The 27,308-nt window shown below is 46.4% G+C and overlaps 1 protein-coding gene across 2 annotated transcripts in view; it reads right to left on the minus strand.

Moving 5' to 3' along the window:
* GALNT2 (polypeptide N-acetylgalactosaminyltransferase 2) overlaps positions 1–27,308 on the minus strand; it is a 443,362-nt gene that overhangs the window by 21,602 nt on the left and 394,452 nt on the right. For both annotated transcript variants that reach the window (XM_063917730.1, XM_063917729.1), the window contains exons 13-15: positions 23,380–23,463; positions 15,477–15,603; positions 10,164–10,283 (exon numbers count right to left, since the gene is read on the minus strand). In XM_063917730.1, coding sequence (XP_063773800.1) covers positions 10,164–10,283; positions 15,477–15,603; positions 23,380–23,463 — 331 coding nt within the window. The remainder of the gene's footprint in view (positions 1–10,163; positions 10,284–15,476; positions 15,604–23,379; positions 23,464–27,308) is intronic.

Below are 27,308 nucleotides of genomic sequence, written 5' to 3' on the forward strand. Positions count from 1 at the left end.
CACAATCGCAACGTCTAAGCTGCGACCGAGTAGCCTCGTGGTAGCGTCTGAGACGTTAGTGAGGTCATCAGTTCATGGAAGGGAGACGCACGGAAACTAGTCATGAACTGGGGGGAGGGGCGACCAGAAGAGCGTCTGACTCCCCCTGCTGACATAAACCACAAGCATCGCGGCCTCAGCCTAGTCCTGGCACCTATGATCCCTGCAGCATAGCGCTGTTGCGCTTAAGAGTGGCGGCGCATCAGCCACTGTTTGGTTGTCTCCTCCAATACAGTGCGGCTGTGTCCGAATTCCTCTAGTAAGTGGAATTGATGCCTTACCTTCTTCCCCATGCTCCGGCCACAGCCTGGTAACGTCTGCTGGACCTGCTAGAACATCCGACACAGACGCCCGTCGAGACAGCACTAATACCAGCGGGTAAGCGTTGTTGCGACCCGGTGGAGAGTTGTTGGAGCGACTCTTTTCAGCATGCGTTTAAGACGCTGTTAGGAAAGATCACTCAAAACTTAGTAAGACTATAAAAATAAAATAACAAAAGCTTAGAGCTGCCTAAAAAGCAGCCCTGTGACCACGGTCCGGCTCCTGCCGCACCAAACAAAAAACTGATTTGACTGAGTCGGTGGGCGGGATTATATGGAGGAGCCCGATGCATCCTGGCGAGGCCAGAAAGCGCGTGACTATTTGGTGCCATTTCCGTTGTCGCTCCGGCATATCCCTATGTTATCCTGTGGATAACCTGTGGACCGAGCCGGAGAAATGTAGGGTTCACGATATGTTTACATATTATGCAACAGCCTTTACTACGAGTGGTTTTATATGTGTGCTATATGTTTATATATATGCTACGTCGGGTTGACGACGCGTCCTTTTCGTGACCGGATGGCCAACCATCGGTCATCAATCCATACGGCCCTAAACGTAGGCTCCTCTGATAAACCGGTAGCACGACATTTTGTGTCGGCTAGACACCAAGTATCCGCCTTGAAATGTCAGCTTATTGATTGGGTACCTCCGCCTCCAAGTGGGGGTGATCGTACCCTACTGCTTAAACAGAGGGAAAGTTTCTGGATACCCAAACTCAGTACGGTGGCACCAAGGGGCCTCAATGAGGCCAATCCTCTTAACATTTTTCTTTAAAGTTCAACCCTTTTCCGGTTTCGGATTGTTTTCATGATGCCCTGTGTACATAGGACGAAGGGTACTTTGGCATGATGATCACAATGTGTAGTTCTGAACCTGTGTTCATATTTATTAATTTATTTTTCATTATTATTTTTTTTTTATTATTTCTGTTGTGCAGTTCAGCATGTTTTCCTATGTATAGCAAATAGGGAATATAAGTGCATTCACATATGTGTTTTGTGTATGTTTGTATGTTTCCCGGAGCTATCCCAGGTCCTTGACTTGTCATGAGGGCCTATAGAGTTAATTATCTCACCCCCCCCCCCCTTGCTTTTGTCTATTTATTATTAACATTATTTTCTGTCATATTATTATATTAGTGTTGTATCCAATATGTCCCATTGGCAAGATGTGTGTTGGTCTCTATATACAGGGTGAGTGAGATCATTGGCTCTTGGGCTCTCCAATTATCTAACTGTTGTCAGAATTGTGCACATGACGTTTTCTGGTGATTGACAGCCTCACATTCCATTTGTATGCCCAGTGTAGGTAATGATGTCACTTCCGGTAAAGCGGATCTTAGTCATGATCCACACGTTCTTTAAATGTTACGTGTGGGCTTTGTAGCTGAGTTTTAGACCTTGGTGAATGTTGCTTACTGTTAGTACATCCCATTTAGTCACATACATTAATATAACCACGATTTGGTTCGTATGTGAGCCGAGTAGCGGCACTTCCGCCCAGTGGAACGCATGGACTTCCTGCCGGTGGAACACGGAAGCCGCGTCTCCGGCGTTTGCTCGAGTAACCATAGATTTCCCTCATGTTTAACTTGCCTATTGTAGCGAAACCTACCCAGCTTGATCCCTAGGCTATATAGTGCTTGTTCAGCAGGTCTGGTTTTCATTTTTAAGTATTGGTTTCCCTACAGCGTGGTTCAGTATTTGTTAATTACCTTAAGTGGTACTTCCTGTGGTTGACTCTTAAATAGCTGTCAGCTGAGGCTGAACAACATGCAGCTATCATTTGGCTCTGGACACTCGAACTGTGAGTACGATACCTCTGCAGCTATCCTCTGACATATGATTACGGTTGGTGGTTATTTTTTCTTTGCCTTTAAATTGCAGATCTAGTGTTGGAAATAATAAGATTTTACTTACCGATAAATCTATTTCTCGTAGTCCGTAGTGGATGCTGGGACTCCGTAAGGACCATGGGGAATAGCGGCTCCGCAGGAGACAGGGCACAAAATAAAAGCTTGAGATATCAGGTGGTGTGCACTGGCTCCTCCCCCTATGACCCTCCTCCAAGCCAGTTAGGATACTGTGCCCGGACGAGCGTACATAATAAGGAAGGATATTGAATCCCGGGTAAGACTCATACCAGCCACACCAATCACACCGTACAACTCGTGATCTGAACCCAGTTAACAGTATGATAAATTTAAAGGAGCCTCTGAAAGGATGGCTCAACAATAATAACCCGAATTTTTTGTAACAATAACTATATACAAGTATTGCAGACAATCCGCACTAGGGATGGGCGCCCAGCATCCACTACGGACTACGAGAAATAGATTTATCGGTAAGTAAAATCTTATTTTCTCTAACGTCCTAAGTGGATGCTGGGACTCCGTAAGGACCATGGGGATTATACCAAAGCTCCCAAACGGGCGGGAGAGTGCGGATGACTCTGCAGCACCGAATGAGAGAACTCCAGGTCCTCCTCAGCCAGGGTATCAAATTTGTAGAATTTAGCAAACGTGTTTGCCCCTGACCAAGTAGCTGCTCGGCAAAGTTGTAAAGCCGAGACCCCTCGGGCAGCCGTCCAAGATGAGCCCACTTTCCTTGTGGAATGGGCTTTTACTGATTTTGGCTGTGGCAATCCTGCCACGGAATGTGCAAGCTGAATTGTACTACAAATCCAACGAGCAATCGTCTGCTTTGAAGCAGGAGCACCCAGCTTGTTGGGTGCATACAGGATAAACAGCGAGTCAGTTTTCCTGACTCCAGCCGTCCTGGAAACATATATTTTCAAGGCCCTGACAACGTCCAGCAACTTAGAGTCCTCTAAGTCCCTAGTAGCCGCAGGTACCACAATAGGTTGGTTCATGTGAAATGCAGAAACCACCTTAGGTAGAAATTGAGGACGAGTCCTCAATTCCGCCCTGTCAGAATGAAAATTTAGGTAAGGGCTTTTACATGATAAAGCCGCCAATTCTGACACACGCCTAGCTGAAGCCAAGGCCAACAGCATCGACACCTTCCACGTGAGATATTTTAAATCTACCGTAGACAATGGTTCAAACCAGTGTGATTTTAGAAATCTCAACACAACATTGAGATCCCAAGGTGCCACTGGAGGCACAAAAGGAGGCTGTATGTGCAGCACCCCTTTCACAAAAGTCTGAACTTCAGGTACTGAAGCCAGTTCTTTCTGGAAGAATATCGACAGGGCCGAAATTTGAACCTTAATGGACCCTAATTTTAGGCCCATAGACAGTCCTGTTTGCAGGAAATGCAAGAAACGACCCAGTTGAAATTCCTGTGTAGGGGCCTTCTTGGCCTCACACCACGCAACATATTTACGCCAAATGCGGTGATAATGTTTTGCGGTTACTTCCTTTCTGGCTTTTACCAGAGTAGGGATGACTTCTTCTGGAATGCCCTTGTCCTTCAGGATCCGGCGTTCAACCGCCATGCCGTCAAACGCAGCCGCGGTAAGTCTTGGAACAGACAAGGCCCCTGCAGTAGCAGGTCCTGTCTTAGAGGTAGAGGCCACGGTTCGTCCGTGAGCATCTCTTGAAGTTCCGGGTACCAAGACCTTCTTGGCCAATCCGGAACCACGAGTATAGTTCTTACTCCTCTCCTTCTTATGATTCTCAATACTTTCGGTATGAGGGGCAGAGGAGGGAATACATACACTGACTGGTACACCCACGGCGTTACCAGAGCGTCCACTGCTATTGCCTGAGGGTCCCTTGACCTGGCGCAATATCTGTCCAGTTTTTTGTTTAGACGTGACGCCATCATGTCCACCTTTGGTCTTTCCCAACGGTTTACAATTTGGTGGAAGACTTCTGGGTGAAGTCCCCACTCTCCCGGGTGAAGGTCGTGTCTGCTGAGGAAGTCTGCTTCCCAGTTGTCCACTCCCGGAATGAACACTGCTGACAGTGCTATCACATGATTTTCCGCCCAGCGAAGAATCCTTGCAGTTTCTGCCATTGCCCTCCTGCTTCTCGTGCCGCCCTGTCTGTTTTTGTGGGCGACTGACGTGATGTTGTCCGACTGGATCAACACCGCCTGACCCTGAAGCAGAGGTTTTGCTTGAATTAAGGCATTGTAAATGGCCCTTAGTTCTAGAATGTTTATAGGAAGAGATGTTTCCATGCTTGACCACAAGCCCTGGAAATTCCTTCCCTGTGTGACTGCTCCCCAGCCTCTCAGGCTGGCATCCGTGGTTACCAGGATCCAATCCTGAATGCCAAATCTGCGGCCCTCTAGTAGATGAGCCCTCTGAAGCCACCACAGGAGAGACACCCTTGTCCTTGGCGACAGGGTTATCCGTTGATGCATCTGAAGATGCGATCCGGACCATTTTCCCAGTAGATCCCACTGAAAAGTTCTTGCATGGAATCTTCCGAATGGAATCGCTTCGTAAGAAGCCACCATTTTTCCCAAGACCCTTGTGCACTGATGCACTGAGACCTGTCCTGGTTTTAGGAGGTTCCTGACTAGCTCGGATAACTCCCTGGCCTTCTCCTCCGGGAGAAACACCTTCTTCTGGACTGTGTCCAGAATCATTCCTAAGAACAGTAGACGTGTCGTTGGAATCAGCTGCGATTTTGGAATATTTAGAATCCATCCGTGCTGACTTAGCACTACCTGAGATAGTGCCACTCCGACTTCTAACTGTTCCTTGGTTCTTGCCCTTATCAGGAGATCGTCCAAGTAAGGGATAATTAAGATGCCTTTTCTTCGTAGAAGAATCATCATTTCGGCCATTACCTTGGTAAAGACCCGAGGCGCCGTGGACAATCCAAACGGCAGCGTCTGAAACTGATAATGACAGTTTTGTACTACAAACCTGAGGTACCCTTGGTGAGAAGGATATATTGGGACGTGGAGATAAGCATCCTTGATGTCCAGCGACACCATATAGTCCCCCTCTTCCAGGTTCGCTATCACCGCTCTGAGTGACTCCATCTTGAATTTGAACCTTTTTATGTAAGTGTTCAAAGATTTTAGATTTAATATTGGTCTCACCGAGCCGTCCGGCTTCGGTACCACAATAGTGTGGAATAATACCCCTTCCCCTGTTGTAAGAGGGGTACCTTGATTATCACCTGCTGGGAGTACAGCTTGTGAATGGCTTCCAGAACTGCCTCCCTGTCGGAGGGAGACTTTGGTAAAGCAGACTTCAGGAACCGATGAGGAGGAAACGCCTCGAATTCCAGTTTGTACCCCTGTGATACTACCTGTAGAATCCAGGGATCCACTTGCGAGTGAGCCCACTGCGCGTTGAAATACTTGAGACGGGCCCCCACCGTGTCTGAGTCTGCTTGTAAAGCCCCAGCGTCATGCTGAAGACTTGGCAGAAGCAGGGGAGGGCTTCTGCTCCTGGGAAGCGGCTGCATGGTGCTGTGCCGTTTGGAATCTGCGTCCCCTGACCACTGTCTGGTCCATAATGCTCTTCTGGCAGAGATGGACATTGCGCTTACTCTTGATGCCAGGGTACAAATATCCCTCTGCGCATCACGCATATATAGCAATGCATCCTTTAAATGTTCTATAGTTAACAGAATATTGTCCCTATCCAGGGTATCAATATTCTCAGTCAGGGAATCCGCCCATGCGACTCCAGCACTGCACATCCAGGCTGATGCGATTGCTGGTCGCAGTATAACACCAGTATGTGTGTATATACTTTTCAGGATATTTTCCAGCCTCCTATCAGCTGGTTCTTTGAGGGTGGCCGTATCAGGGGACGGTAACGCTACTTGTTTAGATAAACGTGTGAGCGCCTTATCTACCCTAGGGGGTGTTTCCCACCGTGCCCTAACCTCTGGCGGGAAAGGGTATAGTGCTAATAACTTATTAGAAATTAGCTGTTTTTTATCGGGGGAAACCCACGCTTTATCACACACCTCATTTATTTCCTCAGACTCAGGAAAAACTATTGGCAGTTTTTTCACACCCCACATAATACCCGCCTTTGAGGTATTTGTAGTGTCAGAAAGGTTCAATGCCTCTTTCATTGCCGTGATCATGTAACGTGTGGCCCTACTGGACATTACGTTTGTCTCGTCACCGTCGACACTAGATTCAGTATCTGTATCTGGATCCGTGTCGACCCACTGAGGTAGCGGCCGTTTTAGGGCCCCTGAGGGTGTCTGAGACGCCTGAACAGGCACTAATTGATTTGCCGGCTTTCTCATGTCGTCAACAGTTTTTTGTAAATTGCTGACATTATCACTTAATTGCTTAAACACAATCATCCAGTCAGGTGTCGACTCCCTAGGGGGTGACATCACTAACACAGGCAACTGCTCCGCCTCCACCTCATTTTCCTCCTCATACATGTCGACACACGCGTACCGACACACAGCACACACACCGGGAATGCTCTGATAGAGGACAGGACCCCACTTAGCCCTTTGGAGAGACAGAGGGAGAGTCTGCCAGCACACACCCAGCGCTATATATATACAGGGATAACCTTATATAAGTGTTAATCCCTTATAGCTGCTGTTAATCTAGTTATTTGCTGCCAAAATGCCCCCCCTTCTCTTTTTTACCCTGAATCAGATGCAGTACTGCAGGGGAGAATCAGGGAGCCGTCCTTCCAGCGGAGCTGTGAGGGAATAATGGCGCCAGTGTGCTGAGGAGATAGGCCCCGCCCCTTCACGACGTCCTTAACTCCCGCTTTTTTGTGTAAAATGGCAGGGGAAAAAATACATCCATATAGCCCTGGAGCTATATGTGATGTATTCCTTTTGCCAGCTAAGGTATATGTGTGTTATATTGCGTCTCAGGGCGCTCCCCCCCAGCGCCCTGCACCCTCAGTGACCGGAGTGTGAAGTGTGCTGAGAGCAATGGCGCACAGCTGCGGTGCTGTGCGCTACCTTAGTCTTGAAGACAGGATGTCTTCTGCCGCCGCTTTCACCGGACCTTCGTCTCTTCTGGCTCTGTAAGGGGGACGGCGGCGCGGCTCCGGTGACCCATCCAGGCTGAACCTGTGATCGTCCCTCTGGAGCTAACGTCCAGTAGCCTAAGAAGCCCAATCCACTCTGCACTCAGGTGAGTTCGCTTCTTCTCCCCTTAGTCCCACGATGCAGTGAGCCTGTTGCCAGCAGGACTCACTGAAAATAAAAAAACCTAACTAAACTTTTATTCTAAGCAGCTCTGGAGAGCTACCTAGTTTGCACCCTTCTCGGCCGGGCACAAAAATCTAACTGGCTTGGAGGAGGGTCATAGGGGGAGGAGCCAGTGCACACCACCTGATATCTCAAGATTTTATTTTGTGCCCTGTCTCCTGCGGAGCCGCTATTCCCCATGGTCCTTACGGAGTCCCAGCATCCACTTAGGACGTTAGAGAAATGCATTGAGCCTTCAGCTGCCATCCGTTGTTTTAATAAACTATCAGGTATGATTCTCATTGGGTGGCCTCAGGTGTTAGTTTTACACTATCCAGTGGCTTGGGAGTTTATCTAATGGGCCATATGTTTTTATCTTTATTATTATAGCATCTTCTATGTGTTGAAGAAGCAATTTATTACATTAGTATGACCTAGTGTGTTGTCCAGGTAATTATTTGTTGAGTTGAAGTACATACTCTGTGTGAGGTGAAACTTGAGGGTGGAGGCGTCTTTAAATCACACATGGATAGAGTTTCTTGATTCTATTAGAGCACGGTTATGCTGCTCGGTGACAGTCTTTAGGGCCTGGGAAGCACTGGTGGTGTTGGTGTTGATAATCTGGTTTTTTATACATATTGATTTTAATTGTTTCCGATTGTTTAGGTGTTTTAAGTGCCTGTCTTGATAAAGGTCCTTATATGGACCGAAACGTCGATGAAAAGCGGCATCAACATTGAACCTGATTAAAATAAATTGAACCTACAAGTGATTTCAGAGACTGATTTCTGGGCGTGAGTGCACCTTCCACCTAGGTGGTAGTTGCGTTATATATATATATATATATATATATATATATATATATATATATATGTGTAGAAAAGGGAATTGACACAGCGCCACTTGTGAGGTGGGTTCTCAGTATGATGCAGATTTAGTAAATAAATTGCTAAAATTCATTAAAAAACACGCAACCTTACTAAAGGTGTCTGCCAACCCTTAAGAACGCAGTACTGGTACAGGACTGCTGGGAAAACTTAAAAAATGGGGGAATAAAGGTACCGGCGACTGGTGTGATTTAAAATGCAATTGTTAAAAGATTGATTTAAATGCCAAAAAACTATAAAATGATACAAACAAGTTTTATTAATCACATAAAAGTAGGTTTAAACCATAAAACTATTAGTAAAATCCTGGGGTTATAAATGTCTCAGTAAAAAATAAGAAGTTATAGCTTAGCTTTTAAAATAGGCACAGGGGGGTCACCACAGGGAGCCCAACGCGTTTCGTCACAGCTGACTTCTTCACAGCTGACTTTTTCGTTCCCTCAGTGTGCAGTCGGTTTTCCCAACATAGTGCAAGCCACAAGGGCAACTAATTAGGTAGATAATAAACTTAGTCGTGCACGTGAGTCTGAACTTGATGTTATATTTTCTCCCACTGAAGGGGTGGGAAAACCGACTGCACACTGAGGGAACGAATGGCCAATCACAAATTGGCCATCAGGAAAGCCATCCTGAGTGGAACCAGCGACCAGCCGGTGGCACGGCACTTTGCAGTCGCTAAACATAGTGTTGCTTGTTTTAAATACATTATTATAGATCATGTACCATCTAAAGTGAGAGGGGGAAATAGATCTCTAAAACTGTTGCAAAAGGAGTCAAAATGGATCCATGAATTACAAACTCTGGCACCAAGGGGTCTCAATGAGACATTGGGGCTGCACTGCTTTTTATAGTAGATTTTTATAGTAGATTGTTTTAAGGACATTACATCAAAGTTGGATCAGCCTGTAGTGTGTTTTCCACTTTAATTTTGAGGGTGACTCCAAATCCAGACCTCCATGGGTTAATAATTTTGATTTCCATTGATAATGTTTGTGTGATTTTGTTGTCAGCACATTCAACTATGTAAAGAACAAAGTATTTAATAAAAATGTTTCATTCATTCAGATCTAGGATGTGTTATTTTAGTGTTCCCTTTATTTTTTTGAGCAGTGTATACACACACATACACAAAGGAGATAAACGATGGCGGCACTCAGGAGACGAATAAGTAGGTGAAAAAAGTTGGTGTTTAATTCATCTACGTTTCAGGGTACGGATCCCCATCATCAGGACACACACACAAACGGTTTGTGTGTGTCCTGATGACGGGGATCCGTACCCCGAAACGTAGATGAATTAAACACCAACGTTTTTCACCTTCTTATTCGTTTCCCGAGTGCCGCCATCGTTGACCTTCTTTGTATATACAGTCGTTAAGATCTGGTAGGAAGGCACCGGAGCAAGTATACATTCAGCTGTTTAACCATGAGTGCCGGATCTGTGTTTTCTCTCTCTCTCTTTTATATATATATATATATATATATATATATATATACACACACACACACACACACATATATATATATACACATATACATATATATATATATATATATATATATATATATATATATATATACACACACACACACACACACACACACACACACACACACACCATGTATGTTAAAAAAAACATGTTTTGTATTGGGGGGAGAGTGGGACCCTTTAACTGGGGATAACCTTCACACTCGTCTCCAAAACATTAAACTGGTCTGGTCAGGATGCTATTAAACTGAGCACTTCTATACCAATATATACTTACTATTGAGTGTATACATTTATTGTACTGCACTTACTTGTCTACTGTCATTTTCTCTGCAACCTTGAAGTTTTATAAGTGAGCCTGGCTCTCTATCAACAACAGTAAGGCAAAGATCCATGTGCTTCACGGATTTGTCCTTCGTTAGAGCCCATTCCTACAATTAAAAGAAAAAAATGTATGGCTTTATAGCTTCTTGCTTGTATGTCATTGATGTTTGTGATTTCTACACATGGGAATCAGATAATCATATTAGCAAGCAATTGCAAATGGAAACCATAAAGTTTTCAGAGCATTCCTATGGGACCTCTGTACCTTGCCCACTTTCTAGATGCACAAAGCAGAGACTAGTGTTGGCAGATCCTTTGTTACATTAGTACTGAACTGGGACGTATTTTACAGAGCTACGTCTGCTCCGCCAGGCAAGGGCTCTACTTTTTACTTTTAAATAAATACTTGTTTATTACAAGGTAAACTTATTTTCACCTCTAAAAAGGCATTGAGCTCACATATTTAAGGTTAGGTGATTGATGCTCCTTAATTTTCAAACACTAATCGCCTATTCTTGGTAAGTACATTTAACACACAGGATCCGTGATACGGAGCTGCCTCGGGCAGGTGAAAAAGAAAATACCCGATAAGTGCCAGCTTTTGGGTCTAACTGAATAGCCCCGGAGCATCAATTAGCCACAGCAAAATTACCACGGCTGATTGAATTCTCCTCTTCATTTTAGACACTGTGCACTATTGTTTTATTTCCAATTTCTCGAATAAACACTATTTTTCCTCTTAATCTTTTTGATTCCTTTGTGCCAGAAAACTAACTAAATTAAAAGGCAGCCAAATGGTATAAATGGAGTAAGATTCCTTGTAAAGAATCATGGGCCTTATTCAGATTTGTTAGCAAACCAAAAAAGCAAGCAACTGGGCAAAACCATGCTGAAATGCAGGTGGGGCAGATGAAACGGGGGGTCTTCAGGTTGCCGAATGTCGGGATCCCGGCGCACAGTATACCGGCGCCAGAACCCCGACACCCGGCATACCAACAGATATTCTCCCTCGTGGGGGTCCACAACCCCCCTGGAGGGAGAATAAATAGCACCGTGCCCGCAGCGTGGCGAGCGCAGCGAGCCCGCAATGGGCTCATTTGCGCTCGCCACGCTTTCAGTATGCCGGCGGTCAGGCTCCAGGCGCCGGTATGCTGGTCGCCGGGAACCCGGCCGCCGGTATACCATACTACACCCGATGAAACATGTGCAGAGAGATTTAGATATGGGTGGAGCGTGTTCAAACTGAAACCCAAATAGCTGTGTAGAAATTAAACAGCAAGTGTTTACCCTGCACAGAAACAATATAACTCACCAATATCTAACTCCCATTCTTAAATGATATTGTCTTGAAAATAAAATTTCTTGTACTTTTCATGTTGCTGTATGCTTCCACATGTAAATTACAGATAGACTCACCACTGTGTAACAACACTGATATCAATCCTGGGAACAGTCAAAGCTTTAGTCTGTTGGTGTCTCAAATCAAGATCCAACTCTACACCCCGATGTTATTTCCTATGGAAACCAGTGTACCTTGCAGAAAGAGATTTAACAATGGTAAGTCTTACCATAAATCTCCTTTTCTGCAGCGGGGTACACTGGTATTCCACAGGGAATAACATCGGGGATGTCCTAAAGCAGTTGTTCATGGGAGGGGATGCACTGCAGCGGGCACAAGAACCCGGCATCCAAAGGAATCATCCTGGGAGGCAGAAGTATCAAAGGCATAGAACCTGATAAACGTGTTCACTGAGGACCACGTAGCCGCCTTGCACAATTGTTCAGCGGACGAGCCACGGCGGGCTGCCCAAGAAAGTCCAACAGACCAAGTAGAATGGGACTTGACAGCAGCAGGAGCTGGGAGTCCAGACTGAGCATAAGCTTGTGCAATCACCATTCTAATCCATCTGGCCAAGGTCTGCTTATTCGCAGGCCAGTCACGTTTGTGAAAACCGAAAAGTACAAAAAGAGAATCTGATCTCCTGATACAGGCAGTCCTTTCTACATATATACGGAGAGCCCATACCACATCCAAAGACCGCTCTTTGGATGACAAACCAGGAGAGATAAAGGCAGGAACCACAATCTATTGGTTAAGGTGGAAAGATGACAACACCTTAGGCAGATAACCAGGGCAAGTTCTAAGAACTGCCCGGTCACGGGGAAAAATCAGAAAGGAGAAAGCGCCTAAGTCTGACACCCTCCTAGCAGAGGCAATAGCCAACAGAAAAATTACCTTAAGCATAAGGCATTTAAGGTCCACAGACTCAAGAGGTTCAAACGGAGACTCTGGAAGGGCAATAAGAACAACAGACAGATCCCATGGAGCCACAGGAGGGACATAGGGAGGCTGAATCCGTAGTACGCCCTGAGTGAATGTATGAACGTCAGGAATAGATAAAAATTTTCGCTGAAACCACACCGACAAGGCAGAAATGCGAACCTTGAGGGAGGCCGGGCGAAGTCCTAAATCCAGGCCTTGTTGTAAAAAAGCCAGAAGTCTAGAAGTACTACACTTGTATGCAACGTAATTCTTAGCAGCACACCAGGTGAAGTAAGAATTCTAAACCCTATAATAAATCCGTGTAGAAGCCGGTTTGCGGGCCTTCAACATAGTTTGAATAATCGCCTCAGAAAATCCTTTGGCCGTCAGGAGTGAAGCTTCAAGAGCCACACCGTCTAAACCAGTCTACCAGGTCCTGGTAGAAAAACAAAGGGCCCTACACGAGGTGGTATGGGCTTTGAGGAAGTAGAAGAGGACGCTCGATTGAAAGACCCTGCAGGTCTGAGAACCAATGCCGTCTGGGCCACGCTGGAGCGACTAGAAGCAGTATTCCTACTTTTTGCTTGAACTTCCGTAGTACCCTGGGCAGGAGTGACACTAGAGGGAACACGTATGGCAGCCGAAAGTTCCATGGAATCGCCAGTGCGTCCACGAACGCTACTTGAGGATCCCTTGCCCTTGCTCCAAAGACCGGAACCTTATGATTGTGTTGAGACGCCATCAGGTCTACATCTGGTAGACCCCACTTGTCCACAAGGAGTTGGAAGACCTCCGCATGAAGACTCCACTCCCCGGCGTGTACATCCTGATGACTGAGTAAGTCCGCTTCCCAGTTGAGGACCCCCGGAATGAACACTGCCGATATAGCTGGCAGATAGTGTTTCGCCCATCGAAGAATTTTTGACACTTCCATCATTGCCACGCGGCTTCGAGTGCCGCCTTGATGATTTATGTATGCCACCATGGTGGCGTTGTCTCATTGTACTTGAACAGGCCTGTTCTGTACGAAAGGCAGGGCCAGTGTCAACGCATTGAACACTGATCGCAATTCCAGAATGTTTAATCGGGAGGAGAGATTCCTCCCTGGTCCCCCGACCCTGGAGAGAGTGTTGCTCCAACACCGCGCCCCAACCCCGTAGACTGGCAACAGTCGTTAGGAGGACCCAGTTGGAGATCCAGAAGGGATGACCCCTGCTCAATTGTTGGTCCTGTAGCCACCAGCTCAGTGACAGACAAACCTACAGAGTCAAGGACCCCCTGGGGGTCTAAGGCCTGACGCACTTAGACCCCCAGGGCACAGAATATAGTGATAGCAATATGTGTGATAGACAGAATAGAATCCACACAGCAGCTATAGGCACACACAGTCACAGGTACAATGCAGAAATTATTACATATAACAAATAAAACTGCACTGGACTAGTAATACTACATATAGAAATGTATGTATACAGATATAACAATGCACAGTCAACACTGGATGTAGATCACAGAATACTTGTTCTAAATATTCCTATAGCAGTACACTTGTTCTTAACTAACGCTATCTAAACGACATGTAGAATACTTAAGAGTCCTGTAAATGCACAGCGCTGATGAGACAGGCGGCTTTACAAAGGAGACGGTGCCCAGCAGTCCCAGGATCAGCGCAGCTCTGTGAAATGGCACCCAAATGCGGACAGGGAGTCAGGGAGAGAGAGATGCAGCTCCAGGGTGTGAACACCTGCTGTAGATGGCGCCTAGAGCTGTGGGAGGGGCTACAGGACAGCGCCTTATCCCCTCTGCTGGACTTCACCACCGGGTACTATGGAGCATATAATAAATGGATTTTTAGAAAATCTGACCTGTGCTCCCCTGCCCTGGTGGATATAATGGGGTCCCTGCACGGCCACAGTGTCCACGCCAGCGGCGTGGCCCGTCTCCTGGGACTGCGATATCGGCGGGTCCCACCTAGGGGACTCTCTTACCTCCTCCCTGAAGTGTGGCCATGCGATCCAGGAGAGCAGCACCGGTGATGTGTGCCTGATGACCGGAGCGCCTCCGCTGTAAGTACCCGGAAACAATGGCGTGGGAGTATGCAGCGCCGCTGGGGGAGGTGATGGAGCAGCAGCACAGAATGTAAGCCTGACATACACAGCATTTAGTGTCTGTGCTGCGGCCCTTGAAGTCTTCTTTCTTCTTAAAAAGCTCTTTGTAAGTTGGTGCCTGCAGTGCAGGCAGCTAACAAACTGAGCTTCAGTGCCTGGAGGCGGGGCTATAGAGGAGGTGGTGCTTTAGCCTGTTGGTGCCTCGGATCAAGATCCAATTCTACACCCCGATGTTATTCCCTGGGGAATACCAGTGTACCCCGCTGCAGAAACCTACATTAAATAAAAGGACCACTTTTTTTTATCTGACACAAGATGGGAAGATATGGGTTTCCCCAGCTCTGTTCACCATGATTTTTCTGCTGTGCAGGTTCTTATGCCTGGTGATCACAATGATCACAATGTAATAATCTTAAAGGGTGTAAATTTCAAACGAGGGTGTCCCCATGTTTCTAGGTGCTGGGGTTCGGAGACTTAAAGTCCTTCCCGCCAGCATTTTCACTCATTACTTTTTTTTTTTTTGCCTCCCAAAAGTGAAGTCAGCACACAAGTGCATGCTGGTTGCACTACACGATCCAGCCCAGGAGTTACCAGGTGGGGCAGCATTAAAAATAAGCAGCCCCTCGCTGCGGAGAATGAGTGCGGCTTAAGCTCTTCAGTCTAACTGTATAAAAAGAGGGCAAGTGGACTTGAATGGGTTAAAGTTGTAAAGCAGACACGATTACAATGCTGCACATTATAGCATTGGTACAATGCTGGCATGGCGGGATTGACATCACACTGCGCTCTCTCATGGCTACATTCTCAATGCTGATAATTTAACTACATCCCTTTTTTTTTCCTTTTACAGATTACTCTGGAAGATGAGGCGTAAATTACTTCAAGTTCTGCTTTCAAACATTTTGTATTATTTGTATTTTAACACCTACCTGGTTACCTCCAGCATTATGGCATTCATAGACACCAACAACTCCATCTGCAAAATGACCCAATGTGTCAAGGCAGTTTGTACCTTGCTGTAAAGCTCCAAACGCTATATCTTGATGGTCAGGAACCCTGGAAACAAATAAAAAATCACTGATGTAAATGGTATAATCAAATACAGATTTTAAAATGCTATAATAGTACAAATGGCCAAGCCAGAACACTTTTGAAAGCTTTTTGTGAGGGGGTCAGTTTTGCACTTTCTTTTCATGACAGGCAGAACGTTTGTGACATAAATATATTATTTTATTTGCATTATAAGGAGAAAATCATAACTACTGCAGAATAGTTTTTCAGAATTTTCCCATAGATCACTTCACAGCAAATGTGTACTTTAGAACTGGTGTACTACAATTAGGTGTTTCAAAACAAATCTACAGTAAGTTGAAACTTGACCCTGTGATATGTCATAGCTATGTCGGCTATAGATGTGTCCTCATATTATTGCTGCTGTCGCGCTGAACAGCCCCTCTCAGCGTGCTAGGTCCCATGAGACTCTGCCAGGGGAAGGTGTCTGTTTCACATCTCTTTACATAAAAATGGATCTTCGTTGCAATGCAGTGCGACTGGGATGCACCAGGAGAATCTGCTGATTAATTTGATATGCAACACATGTACTGTACATCTGTATGCGGCTGATGAAGAAGCCGCGGCTTTTTTCCACACCAAGTAACGTCAGGAAGCAGATGTAGTACCAACATTTACAAAGTTAAAATGAATGGAAAAGGACACTACAGAGCTGCGAGCAAGACTTTGGCCAGCGTTATTTATTTGGACGGCTTATTGCACGACAACTAGAATGATCACAACTGACCAAAACAATCCCGAAAATGGCTGATGTACAGCATACACACTACACAATCATCATTTAGATCACAATGATCCATTTAATTCCAAATTGTGTCGCTGGCAGACATCAGGCAGATCTCTGCACACATTGCACTTTAGGAACGATGCCAAAATGATGGGACTGACATAGCGTGTGATGCACAGGATGTGTCAGGAGCCAATCTGATGGGTTTTAGGCCTACCGTTGGGAAACTATATCTTGGAAGTGCTAAAATTTTAGGTATTGCAACTTACCTTGTGTATAGCCTAGACCAGGCTTTTTCAACCAGTGTGCCGTGGCACACTAGTGTGCCGCGACCAGTTGCAAGGTGTGCCGCGGAGCCAGAGCAGCTTCCTGCACCTTCAGAGTGAACTGTTGGTCTGGGCTCTTCTTAGAGGATCAGTCATGCGCTGGCCGTGACCTATGCCTTGATGACGTATCGGTGTGATATCACAGGTCACGGCCGCCGCGTCTCACCACCCAGCAAGCCCACCCGCCTGCATACACATCTTCCAGTTTCCGCCTGCATCCACAGCTTTCCCTGCCCACCCACATCCACACCTCAGTATTCGCAGCACTCCACTATGAACAACCCCCGCCACTGAGGGACAGGGAGGAGGACAGCTGACAGGTAGGGACTAATACCTGTAATGTTATTTCTCCTGTGGGGAGCAATAGGATTTATGGATTTATGGGGGGAACAATGTGAATAATTCATGTGGGGAGCAATAGGATTTATGTGTGAGCAACATGATTTATGTGGGGAGCAATGTGATTGATTTACGTGGGAAGCAATGAGATTGTTTTTTCTGTGTAGGCCAATGTATGTGTGGATTTTTTTTTTTTTTACTGTGAGGGCCAATGTGTGTTTTTTGTTTTTTTTCTGTGGGGAACTGATGGTGTGCCTTGGCAATTTTAAAATATTGTTCAGTGTGCCGCGAGTAAAAAAAATAAATAAGATTTTAAACCTACCGGTAAATCTTTTACTCCTAGTCCGTAGAGGATGCTGGGGACTCCGTAAGGACCATGGGGTATAGACGGGCTGCACAGGAGACATGGGCACTATAAAGAACTTTAGAATGGGTATGCACTGGCTCCTCCCTCTATGCCCCTCCTCCAGACCTCAGTTAGAGAAACTGTGCCCAGAGGAGATGGACAATACGAGGAAAGGATTTTGTTAATCTAAGGGCAAGATTCACACCAGCCCACACCATCCACACCGTATAAACTGGAATATACAGTACGCAACCAGTTAACAGTATGAACACAAACAGTATCAGCTAAAGACTGATCTCAACTGTAACATAACCCTTATGTAAGCAACAACTATATACAAGCCTTGCAGATTTTGTCCGCACTGGGACGGGCGCCCAGCATCCTCTACGGACTAGGAGAAAAAGATTTACCGGTAGGTTTAAAATCTTATTTTCTCTTACGTCCTAGAGGATGCTGGGGACTCCGTAAGGACCATGGGGTTTATACCAAAGCTCCAGACCAGGCGGGAGAGTGTGGACGACTCTGCAGCACCGACTGAGCAAACGCAAGGTCCTTATCAGCCAGGGTATCAAACATATAGAACTTTGCAAAAGTGTTTGAACCTGACCAGGTAGCTGCTCGGCAAAGCTGTAAAGCCGATACGCCTCGGGCAGCCGCCCAAGAAGAGGCCACCTTCCTAGTGGAATGGGCCTTTACCGAATTTGTTAACGCCAATCCTGCCGTAGAATGGACCTGCTGAATCGTGTTACAGATCCAGCGAGCAATAGTCTGCTTCGAAGCAGGAGCGCCAACTTTGTTGGCTGCATACAGGACAAACAGTGCTTCTGTTTTCCTAACCCAAGCCGTCCTGGCTACATAGTTTTTTAAGGCCCTGACTACATCCAGGGACTTGGAATCCTCCAAGTCACACGTAGCCACAGGCACCACAATAGGTTGGTTCATATGAAATGAAGAAACCACCTTAGGCAAAAATTGAGGACGAGTCCTCAACTCTGCTCTATCCACATGGAAGGTCAAATAGTGGCTCTTGTGAGACAAGGCCGCCAATTAGGACACCAGCCTTGCAGATGCCAAGGCCAACAACATGACCACCTTCCAAGTGAGAAATTTCAATTCAACCGTTTGAAGAGGTGCAAACCAGTGAGACTTCAGGAACCGTAACACCACGTTAAGGTCCCAAGGTGCCACTGGGGGCACAAAAGGAGGCTGGATGTGCAGTACTCCCTTTACAAAAGTCTGGACTTCTGGGAGAGAAGCCAATTCCTTCTGAAAGAAAATAGATAGGGCAGAAATCTGTACCTTAATGGAGACTAATTTTAGGCCCATATCCACTCCTGTCTGTAGAAAGTGGAGAAAACGGCCCAAATGGAAATCTTCCGTAGGAGCATTATTGGCTTCACACCAAGAAACATACTTCCTCCAGATATGGTGATAATGTTTTGCCGTCACCTCCTTCCTAGCCTTTATCAGAGTAGGGATGACTTCCCCCGGAATACCTTTCCCAGCTAGGATTCGGCGTTCAACCGCCATGCCATCAAACGTAACCGCGGTAAGTCTTGGAACACGCAGGGCCCCTGTTGTTACAGGTCCTCCCTGAGAGGAAGAGGCCATGGATCTTCTGTGAGCATCTCCTGAAGATCTGAATACCAGGCCCTTCGAGGCCAATCTGGAAAAATTAGTATTGTTTTCACTCTTTTTTGTCTTATGATTCTCAATATTTTTGAGATGAGAGGAAGAGGGGGGAACACATAGACCGACTGAAACACCCAAGGTGTCACCAAGGCGTCCACCGCTACTGCCTGAGGGTCCCTTGACCTGGCACAATACCTCTGAAGCTTCTTGTTGAGGCGTGACGCCATCATGTCTATGTGAGGAATTCCTCAAAGACTTGTTATCTCTGTAAAAACTTCTTGATGAAGTCCCCACTCTCCTGGATGGAGATCATGTCTGCTGAGGAAGTCTGCTTCCCAGTTGTCCACTCCCGGAATGAAGACTGCTGACAGAGCGCTTACGTGATTTTCCGCCCAGCAAAGAATCCTGGTGGCTTCCGCCATTGCCACTCTGCTCCTTGTCCCGCCTTGGCGGTTTACATGAGCCACGGCTGTGACGTTGTCTGATTGAATCAGAACCGGTAGGTCGCGAAGAAGATCCTCCGCTTGTTGTAGGCCATTGTATATGGCCCTCAATTCCAGTACGCTGATGTGTAGACAAGCCTCCTGGCTTGACCATAGCCCCTGAAAATTTCTTCCTTGTGTGACTGCTCCCCATCCTCGGAGGCTCGCGTCCGTGGTCACCAGAACACAGTCCAGAATGCCGAACCTGCGACCTTTTAGAAGGTGAGCACTTTGCAGCCAACACAGGAGACACACCCTGGCCCGGGGGGACAGGCTTATCTTCTGATGTATTAGTAGATGGGACCCGGACACTTGTCCAGGAGGTCCCACTGAAACGTCCTCGCATGAAACCTGCCGAAGGGGATGGCCTAGTAGGCTGCCACCATTTTCCCCAGAACTCGAGTGCATTGATGAACAGATACTCTTTTTGGTTTTAGCAAGTCTCTGACCATGTTCTGGAGGTCCTGGGCTTTTTCCATCGGGAGAAAAACCCTCTTCTGTTCCGTGTCCAGAATCATGCCTAGGAATGATAGTCGAGTCATTGGAATCAATTGTGACTTTGGCAGATTGAGAATCCAACCGTGTTGTTGTAGCACTCTCAGGGAGAGCGACACGCTCTTCTGCAATTGATCTCTCGATCTTGCTTTTATCAGGAGATCGTCCAAGTATGGGATAATTGTGACTCCCTGCCTGCGCAGGAGCACCATCATCTCCGCCATCACCTTGGTGAAAATCCTTGGGGCCGTGGAAAGCCCAAACGGCAGCGTTTGAAACTGGTAATGACAGTCCTGTACAGCGAATCTCAGGTACGCCTGATGAGGAGGATATATGGGGACATGAAGGTATGCATCCTTTATGTCGAGTGACACCATAAAATCCCCCCCCCCTTCCAGACTGGAAATCACAGCCCGGAGCGATTCCATCTTGAATTCGAACCTTTCTCAAGTACAGGTTTAGGGATTTTAGATTTAAAATGGGTCTGACCGAACCATCCGGCTTCGGGACCACGAACAGGGTCGAATAGTACCCTTTCCCCTGTTGGACTAGGGGAACCTTGACAATCACTTGCTGTTGATACAGCTTTTGAATTGCAGCGAACACTACTTCCCTCTCTGGGGGGAGAAGCTGGCAAGGCCGACTTGAAAAATCGGCGAGGGGGCACCTCTTTGAATTCCAGTTTGTAGCCTTGGGATACATAATCCATCGCCCAAGGATCCACGTCTGATGGAACCCAGACCTGGCTGAAGAGTCGAAGACGTGCCCCCACCGGTGCGGACTCCCTCAGTGGAGCCCCAGCGTCATGCAGTGGATTTAGTAGAAGCCGGGGAGGACTTCTGCTCCTGGGAACTAGCCGTAGCAGGCATTCTTTTCCCTCTACCCTTACCTCTGGCGAGGAAAGATGAGCCCCGACCTCTTCTGGACTTATGCGACCGAAAGGACTGCATCTGATACTGTGGAGTTTTCTTTTGCTGTGGGGGGACAAAAGGCAAAAAGGTAGATTTACCCGCGGTAGCTGTGACAACCAGGTCCGCGAGACCTTCCCCAAATAAAACTTCACCTTTGTATGGTAAAACCTCCATATGTTTCTTTGAGTCGGCATCACCCGTCCATTGGCTATTGTCGGTCTGAGCAAAGCACCTGTATGCGCATAAGACTTTAAAGTAGTTTCCTGCCTGCAATCAGCAGGATCTTTGAGGGCTGCCGTGTCCGGAATCGGTAGCGCCACTTTCTTGGACAGGCGTGTTAAAGCCTTCTCCACCCTGGGTGAGGATTCCCAACGTACCCTGTCCCGTGCAGGGAAAGGATATGCCATAAGAATCCTCTTGGGAATCTGCAGTTTATCAGGAGTTTCCCAAGCCTTTTCAAATAACTCGTTAAGTTCATGGGATGGGGGAAAGGTTACCTCAGGTTTCTTTTCCTTATACATGCGCACCCTCGTGTCAGGGACCGAGGGGTCATCTGTGATATGCAAAACCTCTTTTATTGCAATAATCATATAATGAATACTTTTTGCCACCCTCGGGTGCAACCTCGCTTCATCGTAGTCGACACTGGAGTCAGAGTCCGTGTCGGTATCAGTGTCTGCTATCTGGGATAGGGGACGTTTTTGAGACCCAGAAGGGCCCGGTGACCCAGCCGAAGCCGTGGATCGACTCCCTGCTCTTTCCCTGGACTCTGCTTTGTCCAATCTCTTATGTAATAAGGTCACATTTGCATTTAAAACATTCCACATGTCCATCCAATCATGAGTCGGCGTTGCAGACGGCGACACCACAATCATCTGCTCCACCTCCTCCTCAGCTGAGCCTTCCGCATCAGACATGCCGACACACTCGTACCGACACCCCCACACACACAGGGATATAGTTATAAGGAGACAGTTCCCCAATAATGCCCTTTGGAGAGACAGAGAGTATGCCAGCACACACCCTGCGCCAACTGACACTGGAAAATAATGTCCCAGATAACAGCGCTTTTATATTAGATTACTGTGTAATACACTCACTGCGCCTTACAAGTGTCTCCCCTCCTCTTTTCAGCCCTGTGTCACCGTGTTCAGCAGGGGAGAGACCGGGGAGCCAGCTTCTCTGCAGATCTCTGTGGAGAAAATGGCGCTGGTTAGTGCTGAGGGACCAAGCTCCGCCCCCTCCGGAAGCGGGCTTCGGTCCCGCTCAAAATATTTCAAACTGGCGGGGGATATAAAGAATTACTGCCTCCGCAGTGTCTATGCCAGATACAGAGGTTTTATTGCTGCCCAGGGCGCCCCAACTGCGCCCTGCACCCATCAGTGCCCGCTAGTGTGTGTGGTGTGTGTGGGAGCAATGGCGCGCAGCGTTACCGCTGCGCGCTTACCTCAGTGAAGATCCGAAGTCTTCTGCCGCCTTGAAGTCTTCTTTTCTTCTTATACTCACCCGGCTTCTATCTTCCGGCTCTGCAAGGAGGACGGCGGCGCGGCTCTGGGACGAACGGCGGGGGGAGACCCGCGTTCCGACTCCCTCTGGAGCTAATGGTGTCCAGTAGCCTAAGAAGCAGAGCCTATCACTTAAGTAGGTCTGCTTCTCTCTCCTCAGTCCCACGATGCAGGGAGCCTGTTGCCAGTAGTGCTCCCTGAAAATAAAAAACCTAACAAAATTATTTTTCAGAGAAACTCAGGAGAGCTCCCCTGTAGTGCACCCTATCTCCTCTGGGCACAGGATCTAACTGAGTCTGGAGGAGGGGCATAGAGGGAGGAGCCAGTGCACACCCATTCTAAAGTTCTTTATAGTGCCCATGTCTCCTGCGGAGCCCGTCTATACCACATGGTCCTTACGGAGTCCCCAGCATCCTCTAGGACGTAAGAGAAAAGGTTGATAATTACTGCCCTAGACGGTAAGGTGACCATATTTGCTTATGACTTTAAGATATGTAGTATTATTAAAGTACAAGCAGGAAAATAATTTCTTAGAGAAACATTTAGGTGGCCTAATTGATATCTATCAAACTAACCAAAATCAATAATAAGTTTGTCTAAAAAAAAACCTGTTGTACCAAATACCGTAAAATAATAATAATCAATGATCAGCCAAGAAAAGGGATCTTTCCTAATGTTGGCTAACCTGTGCCTTTTCTACAGCGCAAAGGGGTTATGGGAAAAGAATGTGAAACTGGACCAGATGCTTACACAAACTGTTATTAGCAGTCATACAGTAGAGGAAATGATGGGGCCTATTGCTCTATAGAACCCCTCCAGCTGCTATTTTTGAAGCCCAGAAGAATATTAGTATCAGGAATGCCTTTCTTGAAGGATTAAATGGACAACTAATTTGTGGTTAAACTTGTATCTCCATAACTATAATCAGAAGTTACTGTTGCTACTGTATCTCTGTTACATAAGTATGACAATCACATCTAAGGAACCAAAATCCTCACCTCAGTTCAGGGTAAACGTTTTCCAGATACCACTTGAATGGTTTGCAGCCCAGTTTCTTTTTCAGTTCTGTGCGACTTAGGATGCTAAAATGGAGTAACACCACAGTTAGCTGGTCATGTCATGTGCCGTGAATAGTAAAAGCTTGCCCACACAGTGATAAACATAAATGGTACACATTAAGTACAGATAGCCAATCAGATTTAGTCTTATATGCAAACTTGACCCTTCGTGGGGACAGGGAAGGGGCATTACTATACATGAAAAATCTAGGAGTTGGCACATCCATGGCTGCCCAAATCCTGGGACTTCTCCATTTATAATGCAGTATAAACATCTTTAAAAACACATTTGTTTCGGGAGAACTGCACTTCATTAGGTATATTGTGCATTTTTCTTTTCTATGCATGTGTTAGAAGCTGGCAGCTTCAACTAGGAGATATAGGGGTATATGCAATTGCGGTCGAATTGTCGAAAATGTCGAAAAATGGGGCATTTTCGACACAAAAAAAAATTCGACAATGCAATACAGTACTTTTCGACAAAAAACTGCCTTGTTATATTTGTCTTTTTAAAATTCGAAAGTTCACAAATTCGACATGTCTGCAATGGTAAAAATGCGGCTTTTCGACAAAAGTATATTCAATTGAAAAATTTAGATTCGACAACAGTGCTTTTCGACAGTAAATTCGTAAATTTCATTCCGCCTCACTTTGCTGGCGGAATCTAATAAAAAAAATTTAAAACTTTTTTTTCTTTATTGCTAATAGCATATCTATTCATATTAGAAGGGATTAGGTACTTGGTTTGTCTATTAGGATTTTCAACTATTATTTATATATTTTTTTAAATAATATATATTTTTTTAACTGACTAAAATTGAGAGAGCATGGTTTTCAGTGGGAATGGGTTAAAATTCTGAAAAAAAAAATGCGTGGGGTCCCCCCTCCTAAGCATAACCAGCCTCGGGCTCTTTGAGCCGGTCCTGGTTGTAAAAATACGGGGGGGGAAATTGACTGGGGATCGCATACCCGATCCACGAACTGAAAGGGGTCCCATGTTTACACATGGGACCCCTTTCCCCGAATGCCGAGACCCCCTGTGACTCCTGTCACAGAGGGTCCCTTCAGGCAATCAGGGAGCGCCACGTCGTGGCACTCTCCTGATTGCCTATGCGCGTCTGAGCTGGCAGACAGCGCATCGCACAGCCCCTCCATTATATTCAATGGTGGGAACTTTGCGGTCAGCGGTGAGGTTACTAGTTGGGTATTTAATGCCACGGCCGCAGAGACCGGTATAAAAGTGTCCCCCGGCTGTGGCATTATCTCCCCAGCTAGTGGAGCCCGGTGCTGGTTCAAAAAATACGGGGGACCCCTACGCTTTTTGTCTCCCGTATTTTTTGCACCAGGACTGGACGCAGAGCCCGGTGCTGGTTCTAAAAATATAGGGGATCCCCTGTCCATTTTTTCCCCGTATTTTTACAACCAGGACTGGCTCAAAGAGCCCGAGGCTGGTTGTGCTTAGGAGGGGGGACCCCACGCAATTTTTTTTCTGTGTTTAACCATTTTTGCGCCATCGGAAAAGTCGAATCCAGGACGCACTTATCCGTCAATTGGTCCGTTTTTCGACAGCGGGACTGTCGAATCCGTTTTTTTAATGAATATGTCGAATTCCGGCACTCGCCGGTTGGAATTCGACGGTCGAATTGTGTCGAATTAAAAAACGGGCGAAAAAAAGCCGCAATTAGCCCGGAATTGCATATACCCCATAGGGGTGGAATTCAATTAGTCTCTGTAAATTACCAAGGCTAATTGATCCCTGAAGACTTATTCAATTAGCCCCGATAGCCGGCAGTATTGTATTTTTTTTTACATGTCTGGAGAAAGGAGAGAAAAAATTCCTGATAACTGACCTATTTTCGCGGCCGTGAATGCGAAAACACAAGGATCTGTGAACTTATCCCGGATTTTGTGTTTTTCGCATAAAAATATTTAAGTTTTCGCACAAACAAAAATGTGACTTAATTGAATTGCCTGATAAAACAAACTGCAAAAAATTGTGGTAAAGTCCTGTTTTGTTTAGCGCGAAAATGTTTTGTAATCAACTGAACCTCCCTGTAGCAATATTGTGCAATGACCTGTAGACTGTTACTGTCCTGATGAAAATAAGGTAACAGATTTCAGCACAAACTAGTTTGTCTGTTCAAAGTTCATTATAAATTTTTAATAATATAGCACCTCGCTCTCGCAATAAAGCTCAAAGCACTTTAAATTACTGTAGAGGGTGAGACAGCGATTTTCAGGGGTGCATCTTGGGCACTGTTCTATGTAATCACTCACACGCAGGTAGTGCTCCTGCTTGGATGCAGGCAGGGTGCTGAGGTGCGGCACAATATTGTTCAGCTCACCCAAAAAAGCGGAGTGGCCAGCTAGGGAGGGGGCACAGCCCCGCTGTTGCCATTCTTGGGAGTGTGCTCAGCACTTAGAGATGCTGGGCTTCCCCCAAGCTCTCCCCTCAATGTAAATAGATGCCATGTGCATGCGGTGGAGACAGAAACAGCAACTTCTCCCACCTGCAGGATGCTGCAGCCTATTGGTGGGGATAGCACACGCAGGCTGCTTTAGCTGGGCGCCGCAATTAGGGTAGGCCGGATTTTGCCACTTAAAAATCTGGCAGAACATGGCAACCTGCTAAAAATAGGATTTTGGTACATACCAGGTAAATCCTTTTCTTTGAATCCATAGGGGGCACTGGAGTACTCTTGGGATATGAACGGCTTCCGTAGGAAACAGGGCACTGAATATTTAAATTTAGAACACTCCACCCCTCCATATCCCCGAGTACCTCAGTGTTTTTTACTGAGCCGAACAGGAACCATAGAGAGGTTGACAATGGAGTATTACATATAACATAACGGACAACAACGAAGTTGACACATAACGTTACTGACAACTAAACAGTTGACACCATAACCAGCACTTGAAAATTTGAACCAGTCTGTGAGAATGTGTTACCATAAGATCCCCTGAACTTACCACAAACCAGGTAAAACTGCTCTGGGTGGGCGTCCAGTGCCCCCTATGGATTCAAAGAAAAGGATTTACCTGGTAAGTACCAAAATCCTATTTTCTTTTTCATCCACTAGGGGTCACTGGAGTACTCTTGGGACGTACCAAAGCTTCCCCCGTGGGCGGGAGAGCTGTTTGGCACCTGTAACACTAGGCGGCCAAAGCTAGATGCTGATGCCGCAAACGTATCAAACTTGTAAGAGCGCACAAACGTGTGCACTGAAGACCATGTAGCCGCACGGCAAAGCTGCGTCGTAGAAGCTCCACGACCAGCTGCCCATGAAGTTCCCACAGAACGTGTGGAATGAGCTGTTACTGATGTAGGCGGCTGTAACCTACCATTAAGGTAAGCCTGACGTATAGTCAGTTTTATCCATCTGGATAAGGTCTGCTTAGAAGCTGGCCAACCCATCTTGGCAGCATCATAGAGAACAAACAACGTATCCGTCTTACGAACTGTAGACGTTCGGGATACATAAATGCGTAATGCGCGTACCACATCCAGAGTTCCAGAATGTGCTGTTAACACAGGAACTACTATTGGTTGATTGATGTGAAAAGATGACACTACCTTTGGTAAGAAAGCGGGATTCGTCCGAAGTTCCGACCTGTCATCATGAAACACCAAATACGGTGGCTTGCATGACAAGGCACCCAAATCTGAAACACGCCTTGCCGAAGCTAAGGCTAGAAGAAATTTTTTTTTCCAAGTGAGAAACTTTATATCCACTTGCTGTAAGGGTTCAAAAAATGAAGACTGTAAGAAATCTAAAACCAGATTCAAATCCCATGGCGCTGTAGGTGGAATGAATGGAGGCTGTACTCTGAGGACACCTTGTAGAAAAGTGTGTACCGACGGCAAT

The sequence above is a fragment of the Pseudophryne corroboree genome, chromosome 4, assembly GCF_028390025.1.
Source record: "Pseudophryne corroboree isolate aPseCor3 chromosome 4, aPseCor3.hap2, whole genome shotgun sequence".
In the NCBI taxonomy this organism is placed as follows: domain Eukaryota; kingdom Metazoa; phylum Chordata; class Amphibia; order Anura; family Myobatrachidae; genus Pseudophryne; species Pseudophryne corroboree.